Raw genomic sequence first — 10,189 nt, 5'->3', positions numbered from 1 at the left:
TTGTCCGCGAAAATTCAAATTTATCGTCGCGTCAATCGTTCGAGAATGATTATAAATCATTTTAAATTGAGAAAATATGAATTAAGATTTCAAGATTTTTTATGTGTGATACAAATATATAATTAGAATATAATTAAAAATATGTAAAGAGTGTGTTAATTTTTATTAATTTTCTTTTTTAATGTTTAAAAGTTTAAATATTTAATTAGTCAATAAATATGATTGTTTATTCTAGGAAGAAATTTGAATAGCTTTTATGTGTTAAAGAAAGCATAATATTGAAGATGTATGTATTAAAAAAATAAATATACTTATTTTTAAATAAAAAAATTAAAATAAATGTTTAAACATATAAATATAGAATAGTTTTCTATAATTGCTTATCTCGTTTTTTTAGCAGACAAAAATAGAAAAGATAAAAATATATAATTGCTGGCATTTTTATATCTCGCTATAAACAGTAATAGACATTTGCGATATTATGAAGCACGAAAGTGCCTAATAAAAGTGAAAAATTATACATACGAGAATGAGATGAACACGATGGAGAATGGTACTTTATGGAATATTAACGATGAAAATATTGCTTTATTCAAAGCAGATGAAGTACATTATCGATGCTGCTTAACACCGCTCGGAAATCGCTTCGAAGCACAAACGCGGCTGCATGATATATGATCCATTCTTCGTGCGATGATCGGATAATGCATAATGTAACTGTAATGATAAAATAATGCGTAACATGATATAACTGACAATAATACAAGTTTCGCGATCTCAGATTCACAAATGAGAACAATAAGCGTGAAATAAAGGAAAGGCTGCGCTACAAAGTTTGTCACAATCGTTAAGCTTGCACTTGTGTAAATGTGTCAACGCGTTACTATTAAACTTGCTATCTGAATCATTGTTTTTTCCTCTTCATCACACGGACCTAAATCTGTAAGAGTTTAATTAAAGATTAACTGACAATTCACTTATCGAATTTTCACACATAAAAAATAAACATCTAATAAAATCAAATAAATTGGCCGAAATAAATTTAACTAAGGTAGAATGTCCTATATTTATAGATTATAGATGACAGAAAAGCAATTTCGGTGTCTCTTAACAAAACATATTCATTTAATTGCTGGTGTCGTTCGCACAATTGAAAATTGCCAATGCGAAGCGAAGCTGTATTAAAGAGCAGAAAGAAAAAAGCATATGTACACGGAAAGGCACTTGTGTAGAAACAGATGATCGCTTACCTAAGCAACGCTTTCCTCCAGCAATAGTCCGTCTCGATAACGAGCAGCTGCAATTTCATCATATATGTAGAGGTGGCCCAAGGCATAAAAACAAATCCGTGTAATTTATAAGGGCTTCTCTCCCGGCGAAAATCCACCTCCACCTCTAACACTTTCTTCTCTTCGCAGATGGAAACGCAATTCTGTGTTATTCAGGTCGCGATTAGTCGCGCGCGACCCAATTATCCGAGTACAGGTCAGTATTATCGATCAATTGGCATGGAACACACGGAACAGATCGGAGCGCAGACGCTCTTTCTCTCTCTCTTCCTCTTCCTGCTACTGAGAGAAAGAAAAAAAGAGATGCGATACTAGAATTAAATTCCTCTGGGAAATGCACGGGATGAATCACACTGACAGCGCCTAAATAGATGCGTTATGCTGGTGGCCGTTTATCCGCAGGAAAGGAAAACACGCGAGTGACGGAATCTCTTCAATTCCGATGAGGGCGATATTTTCCGATCTTCGTAGCTTCTTCTCGCCGTTGCATTTCTCTCGTTGTTGCCGCTCTCTCGCACCGAAACACGGGCAGTGACGAAAAAAAATAAAAGAAACGACGACGGAGCCTGCCTGTCTGGCTGCTTGCTTGCCTGCCCCGTGGCTGGCAACCGTGTTTCTTCGGATGCATCGCGTGACAGGAGGGCGCACGCGCCACCTCATGGATCGCCACCCTGTCACGGACGAGCGTTACAAACCGGCTGGCTAGCTACGTTGACTGTCAATGACGTCACGCAGTACGATTCATTCACACGAATGTTTGACGGCTGCGCATGACTGACCCTGAAGAATGCAAGCATTTGGGATGCGCGAACGCAGAAAGAAAGCCTCTTCTTCAAAGTTGGAACATTCGTTTTCTCCGAGGATGAAGTCTCTAAATGGAAGGAAAATCAAATAATTAGGAATCAAAGAAAATTAAGAATTATTGTATTTCTTTGCCTACGCGAATAGGAACTATATAAATATATAATGTAATTATAAATACATAAACCAGAGATTAATAATTAAATTCAAGTCAAATATATAGTGCTCATTAAAATGATGGAAAGAGAAACAAATATATAAGTCAAACATAGATATCGTCATGAAATTCACATTAGAACTGAAATAAAATTTCTGATATTGTTTTCTCTATTCAAACTAATATTTGTTAAAGCATTCAGCAAATGACATACATTTAAAGACAATATTCTAATACAAAGAAAGTATAAAAAACATATGAAGAGTCAAAAGTATCTGTGCATGAAAAATTATATTATTTAAGAAAGTTTAATACACTTTATTCACATAATTCAAAATTTTGATTCCATTAGATAACTCACATATTTAATATTCTGTATCTTTATGAAATTAGAAAAGAAAGAAATAATTTAAAGAGTGACATTTTAGTTGCAAAGGCAAATATCACATAGTAGCATTATAAAAGGTCTATCTGCCCTCTGTCTCAAAGAATATTAAAATGGATAGTAGCAGTCGTTGTTTTTTCCATATACGAGATTAAAAGCATAAAATTCAAGAGATACATATTACACTTTAAATATTAATAAAATTTATAAAAATAAAAAATAGTTTCTGTAAATTTTATTAATTTGAAAAAGAAAAACAAAATATTTTTGTTAAATTGAAAAAAATAATTGAAATAAAATTATAAATGCCATTAAAAACAAGTACGATTAAAAATGGATGTGTACGTAAAAGTTGAAACAAGTGACTTTTGTAACAATACTCATTTAGAATCACTCCTATTAATTTATTGTACATTTATATATCATATCAATATACATTGCATACATATTTGCATAATATATACAATAATCACAAAAGTTACCTTTTATGATGACATAATCAATTCTGTTTTCTACTCTTGAATGCAAAATCGAATGGCTCAATCGTAGACGATTCTTGATTTTTCATCTTTTCCGAGTGCAAATTTCTTTTGTAGTTTATATCTTTTAATTTTCGGTTTGGCACATGCTGGAACGCTTTGTTCCAATCTCCTGTGTATTTTATATCCAATAATATATTTATCATCTGATCGAGTGTAAAATACTGAGAACCAGCACCCCATTTGAGATATCTTCCTATTGGCAATTTTTCCATGCGAATACCATCCTTCTTGGCTTTTGCCAAAGATATAGGTGCTGGATTGCTCTACAAAATTGATAAAAAATTTACTTAACATATATGACTTAAAGGATGTGTATGTAATGTATCCTTTTTATATGTATTATTTATAAAGAACATTTAATATCAACTAACTTTGTCTACCATTGCACCTATGATATATACTGTGTCAGGATCATATTCAGTCATATCAGTTTTACAGTGTGGAGTAAGATACAATAATTGATCTTTGTGAAACAAATCTAAGTAAGATTGCGATGTCACAATCGCTGGAAAATCTCGATTTAATAAGGTCGGTATACTGTGGTGAAAGTACTCCATAAGCAACCCATCTCTGTTCAAATTACAATAATAAAGACACATAGGATCGACATGAGCACGATTCTCGGCAAAAGCCAGAGTCAGTTGCTTAGCACAATTGTGAATTTCATAATAGTTCATATAACTCTCATAGCTACAATCAAACACAACTTTTGGTGCAAACATTATAGCTTGAATTAATTTAGCATTATAATATTGGTTCATATTTCTTTGCCATATACGCAGAAACATTGAATTATGTATGAGTCCATATTTTATTTCACCAGTATCTTCTGTTTGCTCAGCTCTTGCCTTTTCAGCGAGCCATTGAGCCTTCTTATATATCTTTTTCATTTTCTGATTTTCCTTTGCTGTCTCGTTGCACCATAAATAGTAAAGATATCTTCTGTATAATGTTAATAAAAGATATACATCTTAATTGAGATATTATTTAAAGAACTAATTAAAATTACAAAAGTATTCTCTAAAGAGAAATATAGGGTACTTACAGCCTTTGCCGCTTGCTCGGTAGTTGTAACAATATCCACCATTCATTTGGTCTAAGTTCTTTCGCAGGAACTTTCTGGGCATCGAATTGCATTCTGTTTATCTCTAATTCTAACAGTTGATAGCGTTTCTTGTACTCAGGATTGGATAAAAGCTCATCAAGTTTCTTCTGCGCGTCATCTTGCATTGCCTTCGTCCTCTCGTCAATCACAATCTGGCAATAAAATCGTTTGCACATCGTATTATTCCAAATACGACGAGTGCCTGTACAGCAATCGAACTTGGATGATAAAATACTTTCGTGGCTTGATTTTTGCGTCAAAAGTTCCCAATGAATCTTCATCGAGCCGATCAGACATCTCCTAAGATGATTGTACATTCTCAAATATAACTTTTCGCACAATTGTCCTTATCTTCCTCTTTATTCCTTTTGGGATTTTCGTCCAACGAAGTACATTGATAAAATTTTAAGAAATTGGATATATCAATGTCAATTTTTAATGATTGTGATTATCTATCAAATTAAATATTTCTCAATAATGTTGTTTATTGCATTTTTATTTTCTATAGTACACAATACTAATGTTTTCAAATTTCTAATGTTAAAATATATAACAGCTAAATAAAAGTTTCTAACCTAGGCTAACCTGGAATCTGGAATTCGTGCACGTGTGATTTTCATATTTTCTAGTAATTTACTAAATCGCATGCGCGAGCTAATAAATCACTAAAAATGTTCAGGGTTGTGTTCGAAAATCTACTCATTGGATAGAGAAGCACTCGATTAACCAATGAGAAAGAAGTCTTTGCTTCGTTCTGATTGGTCGATCAAACATTACTCTGGATCTCCGATGATTTTTTACATCTTCAAACATAACCATGTTGTGTAATGCATATTTCTAATAAATGTGAATAGATTTTAGTTCGTTTACGCTAATCATAGGTATCAGATGACAGCGCAACGATCTAAGAAAAATACGTGGCAGTGTCCCTTCCTGTCTCCTTCCAGATTTTTTACAATTTGAAATATCTTACAAGATGACTTATTCTGATGTAATCTAAGTTCTAATTAAATTTTTGAAGATTGGGACGGACGTGATGCGTCCAGAAACGTGATCTAATCATGGAGTATTTAGGCGAAATAATCATCCTCGGAATTGACACCGTCGTATTCGCTATTTGCCTGAAACAATATATCCACTACAAGAATTCGATCGATGCGGTTAAGGTAGATGTCAAAATCATTCAATTCAAAATTTTCAACCACATTACAATTTAAAAAGAAATATGCTAAAATATCTATATTTAAGCTAAAGTGATAGAAGCTGTATATGTGTATTTTGCAGGGTGTCGAACTGCATGACATTGGACCTGATCTGAAAAATCTAATAGATAACAGTCCGAATAACAAAGTAGACTATATTGCCATCAGAGGAATCGTGAAACCATTAGGAGAGTCATTGCAAAGTATTAATAAAACAGATGTTACTGGAGTTATACAGAAGTTTAGAGTTAGTGAACACGTTATCGCTAGAACATCGACTGGTTTCTGGTAAGGGTACATTTATAAATAATAGTGATATGTAAATGCAAATAATTTTCTTGATTCTATCATCACTACTTTCTTAATTGATTGATCCAACTGATTATAATGTTATAGGTCTGCTCATCAACGAATAATTCAGAAAATTCATCGTGTGGTACCATTTGTTTTACAAAAAGGGTGGTCCTCAGTGGAAATTATAGATCCATTATCTGCTGATATCTTAGACTTGGATATAATTTCTGATCGTTTTGAACCTAGTGTACCTACATTTGCGGATCTTGTATGGGGATTTTTCACAGGTAATAAGATAAGCTAAGGCTACTTATTTTTCTTATATGAGATTTTAAGAATTACATTATTTATAAAATACCAAATTTCAAAACTTATATTTATAATCTTATTAATTATTAGGAGTGCGTCAACGTGGCATACAGTCTACAGAAAAAATGTTGCGTGAAAATTCAGTTATTACAGCAGTAGGTGAGCTTTCGAGATCACAAACTAAATCTGACATTCTTAATTTGCAATCTCCATTAAATGGGTCGCCTTTTTATATAACAAGCATGTCAATCACCACTTTGATACGGAATTTAGATGATCGTAAGAAGATATACAGGTGTGTATAAATTTCAGTGAAAAATAGTTATGAAATTATTATATATAATTAAATATATATTAAATATATAATTTTCTGAAATATAGGATATTTTGTGTAATAAGTGGCGCAATCGGATTATTTCTCGGAGGAATCATGGCAAGACGTTACTGGAAAAATAAACAGGAGCAAAGATTGGTGGAACAGTTACGACAATCGCTTGAAACATCTCGTCAAGAAAGACGTCAAAGAGTCAGAGATAGAGATCTCAGAGAAGATCAAATATGTGTGATTTGTAATACAAATGCTCGCGAAATTATCCTACTGCCTTGTGGTCATGTATGCATATGTGAAGATTGTTCAGCTAGCATCAATAATAACTGCCCCATTTGCAGAACAGAGATCACCCAAAGAGCAGCAGCGTATATAGTATGAATTTTGATACGTATATATAATATTTATGAAACAAGTACTTCTATTGTATTAAAAAAATAATACAAAAGCAATAAGTGATCAAATCAAACGATATTGCTCTATTTAATTTTGATTTTTGTCAATATGTGGTTTTTAATATCCAGTGTTAATATATTTGAAGAATGTTCATACTACAAAAAAATATAAATTATTTTTGTTAATGTCAATCAAAACTATATACGTATATATAATAATCTTTTGTTTGATAACTTATCATTTATTATCTCAAATGTATCAATAATAAAATATTTTTTCAATTGATAATAAGATGAAAGAGAAATAAAAGGTATATATTTTTTGTAAAAATATATATTGTATGTTACCTTCTATATGTTTTGATACATGAAAACCTCAAAAATCCATACTTTGCTGTCCACTTTTCTTATCTATGTCCAAGCCCATTATTTTCTTAGCTTTATTAGATTTGCCAATACCGAGTTTCGGCAGACCTCTATTCAAACCTTCCAACAAAACACATGCTTTGCATATTTCTTGACTTGAAACAAATCCACATCGAATACAATTCCTTCTTTCTGGCATCTTAACATTATCTTTTACTTGCAACTGCTCGCCTAATATGTAAAAAAGTTATAACAATATATTATTATCTTCAGTTTACATAATAAAAATGTTTTAATGCTACGATAAAATATAATGAGAAATTCTTACCAGAATGTATTATATCTATAATGGATGAAGGTCTCATTTTTTCTAAATCCTTTAGGAAAGTTCGTGCATAACCTCTGTAAGCATTTGGAGCATATATGCATTCTGTTGAGAAATATACTAGTTGCTTAAAATATGCATACATGACAATTTCTTTTTCATATGCATATTTCAGTGGCTTACATCGCATGATGGAATCTGCACCTGCCTGTATTAACATATTTATGTATCAATTTCTAACTTATCAAGATTTCCATTTGCCCATATGTAATGATATATTCTTACAGTAATTACAGATGTACATCTCTGCAATCGGGCAATATCTCCTCTTAAGATATTCATTAACACCGTTTCAGCGATATCATCCGCATTATGACCTGTCACAATGCAATCTACCCTTAAAATTGCAGCGCCTCTGTCCAGTGCTTGTCTTCGAAAAACACCACAAAATGTGCAATTGCTTTTACGGCCAATCTAAAATACAATTATATATTCTATCACAATGTATGCTTAATTAGAACTTTTAAACTTATAAAAGTTATTAGATGTATTTTACTTCTGTAACTATAGAATCCATTGTCCATCCATATAATTCCTCGTATGATAAGATTTTAAGTGGAATGTCATAATCATCTCTGTTCTGTACCACAGTTTTCAAACTATCATCCCTATATCCTACACAATAATACATTTTATAAAATATATTATAAAATTATATTTATGTATATGTGTGTGTGTCTGAACGTATGAGCTTTATTACCAGTAATTCCTTCATCAATGGATAAAAGAAATAGATCTAATCCATATTTGTGCCTTTCATTCAAAGTCTTTAAAACATATGCAAGTACAGTAGAATCTTTTCCACCTGACGCTCCAATGGCGACTTTGTCACCAGGTTTGAACAGTTTACCATTGACGATTGTATCGTGAATCTCAGTCTCAAACGCCAAGAAAAAGCAATCTTTGCATAATGTATCACCAGTTTTTGGCCTCTAAAAAGAGACATTCAATTAACATTTAATAGTAACAACTTATACAAATTTTTTCAAGTAAAATTTTGTAAAAATAAATTTTACTTTTAAAATAGCATCTCTCCCACACTTTGTGGAACAAGAGACAGGCATCTTGATTTCTCTTGCTACAGCTATCGATGATAAATTACAAAATCTTGTTATATATCAATTGATTATACAAAAATGTCTTTATATATTTCCTCGTTTATGCAAATCTATGATCTAGGTTATGTATCCACGTTGCATAGACACTCGGCGAGAAAGAAAATCACGCTTATCACAACACATGTAATATTGGTATCTAATTTTTGTCAGAGTTTAATCTTCCTCGAAATAACAATTGTGCGATTAATAATAGTTTTTATCATTTAAAAAAAAAAAAAACACATTCGCGACGACAAAGGGATACGAGAAGCTTAATCCTCCGGCTTCTCGGGCGGCGGTCCGCAAGGTTGCAGCATCTTCTCCATGAGATTGAATCGGACTCGCGCCTTGGCTTCGTTCTCGGCGATCGCGAAGAAGTTGAGTAGATCGTAATGACCCATGTACGAACTGCAAGAGTCCCGGTGCTGATTCACCAGCCACTCGAACTTGGTCGTATCCGCGTGTCCTGTGCCGATGTACTTGGACTGCAGATGCTCCAACTGACTGTGAATGTTGTACCGTTCGCCCATTTTCCCCAACTAAACCTCCTCGCGATCTCGCTCCTCTTTGACAGATAGTCGATCGCGCCTGTATTTCTCTCACAATTATTTCCTCGCAAAAAGTTTATATTTACAGGTTATGTTTGCCGCGAAGAGAACTCGCGGAGAAATTTCTCGCGCATGCGCAATAGCGTATCGATAGATCGAAGGGTATCGTGGCATCTATTATTCGAAAAATAAGAAATAAAAAAAATGACAAGTATTATAAAAATCTCCACTAATTGAATAATACAATTCATAAATAATCCCCTTTCTAAAAAAGGCATGTTATTGACATTGTTGTCGCTTTTCCGCGATGCTGATTGGCTCTCTGTCGATTCGCGTTGTGTGTTATATTCGTAGCATCGAAAGGCTGTCATCACGAGGGTTAGCAGTTAGCAGTTTGACAGTTAGTCCAAGATAAAATAAAATAAAATAATAATATGTTTTAAATAATATGTTATAATACTTTAAAATTGATTAATATTTTTGACATTCGCCTTATGTGTTATATTTGTAGCATGAAGAGGCTGTCATCGTGAGGGTTAGCAGTTAGCAGTTTGACAGTTAGTCCAAAATAAAATTAAATAAAATAATGACATGTTTTAAATAATATGTTATAATACTTTAAATTTTGATTAATATTTTTGCGGAAAAGAGGCAACAATACTTGCGAGAATCGACTTAATATGTCTTTTTTAGAAAAAGACTAGAATAACACAAGCGCGCGTTATGCCATTCCTCGATTTTATTAAAAAAAGTATGATGTATTTATATAAAGTTTGTTTAAACTTCATTAATATTTTTTTACAGAAATCAGATGATTAAACCATTACATTGCCAATTAAATTTTAAAATAAAAATATGTTATAAAAATTAAAATAATATATAATTCCTTAAACTCGATTAATATTTTTTGACAGAAATCAGCTGATAGCTGTTATAAATATTAATCGAGTTTAAGGAATTATATATTACATTATTTAAAACATATT

The 10,189-nt window shown here is 32.3% G+C and overlaps 4 protein-coding genes across 6 annotated transcripts; 1 reads left to right on the top strand and 3 right to left on the bottom strand.

Annotated features, from left to right (window-relative positions):
• Window positions 1-544: 544 nt before the first annotated feature.
• LOC145943576 (mitochondrial ribonuclease P protein 1 homolog) lies at window positions 545-4,831 on the bottom strand. 2 transcript variants are annotated; one of them, XM_083051185.1, is made up of 5 exons: window positions 4,220-4,831; window positions 3,546-4,116; window positions 3,115-3,437; window positions 1,251-2,160; window positions 545-717 (listed from the first exon to the last, which is right to left on the bottom strand). In XM_083051185.1, the coding sequence occupies exons 1-3, from the start codon at window positions 4,594-4,596 to the stop codon at window positions 3,132-3,134; spliced, it is 1,254 nt and encodes a 417-aa protein (XP_082907311.1). In that variant the 5' UTR covers window positions 4,597-4,831; the 3' UTR covers window positions 545-717; window positions 1,251-2,160; window positions 3,115-3,131. The 2 variants fall into 2 exon arrangements, with proteins under 2 accessions (XP_082907311.1, XP_082907310.1); XM_083051184.1 differs by lacking the exon at window positions 545-717 and adding an exon at window positions 724-940.
• Window positions 4,832-5,262: 431 nt separating this feature from the next.
• Window positions 5,263-8,731, bottom strand: Ctu1 (Cytosolic thiouridylase subunit 1). 2 transcript variants are annotated; one of them, XM_083051188.1, is made up of 7 exons: window positions 8,575-8,731; window positions 8,259-8,490; window positions 8,055-8,173; window positions 7,784-7,972; window positions 7,502-7,706; window positions 7,156-7,404; window positions 5,263-5,400 (listed from the first exon to the last, which is right to left on the bottom strand). In XM_083051188.1, exons 1-6 carry the CDS (start codon window positions 8,620-8,622, stop codon window positions 7,184-7,186), a joined length of 1,014 nt encoding a protein of 337 aa, XP_082907314.1. In that variant the 5' UTR covers window positions 8,623-8,731; the 3' UTR covers window positions 5,263-5,400; window positions 7,156-7,183. The 2 variants fall into 2 exon arrangements, with proteins under 2 accessions (XP_082907314.1, XP_082907313.1); XM_083051187.1 differs by lacking the exon at window positions 5,263-5,400 and adding an exon at window positions 6,391-6,528.
• Window positions 5,306-7,079, top strand: Mul1 (mitochondrial E3 ubiquitin protein ligase 1). The gene is made up of 5 exons (XM_083051186.1): window positions 5,306-5,445; window positions 5,564-5,769; window positions 5,878-6,062; window positions 6,175-6,379; window positions 6,466-7,079. Exons 1-5 carry the CDS (start codon window positions 5,341-5,343, stop codon window positions 6,791-6,793), a joined length of 1,029 nt encoding a protein of 342 aa, XP_082907312.1. The 5' UTR covers window positions 5,306-5,340; the 3' UTR covers window positions 6,794-7,079.
• A 147-nt stretch (window positions 8,732-8,878) lies between the features above and the next one.
• Window positions 8,879-9,330, bottom strand: Sf3b5 (splicing factor 3B subunit 5). Its single transcript, XM_083051189.1, has one exon. The coding sequence runs from the start codon at window positions 9,183-9,185 to the stop codon at window positions 8,928-8,930; it is 258 nt and encodes an 85-aa protein (XP_082907315.1). The 5' UTR covers window positions 9,186-9,330; the 3' UTR covers window positions 8,879-8,927.
• Between the last annotated feature and the right edge of the window lie 859 nt (window positions 9,331-10,189).

This window comes from Prenolepis imparis, unplaced genomic scaffold (assembly GCF_030444845.1).
Source record: "Prenolepis imparis isolate NDT839.2.m4 unplaced genomic scaffold, iyPreImpa1.0 SCAF_12, whole genome shotgun sequence".
In the NCBI taxonomy this organism is placed as follows: domain Eukaryota; kingdom Metazoa; phylum Arthropoda; class Insecta; order Hymenoptera; family Formicidae; genus Prenolepis; species Prenolepis imparis.
This window is presented reverse-complemented; position numbering and strand designations above follow the sequence as displayed.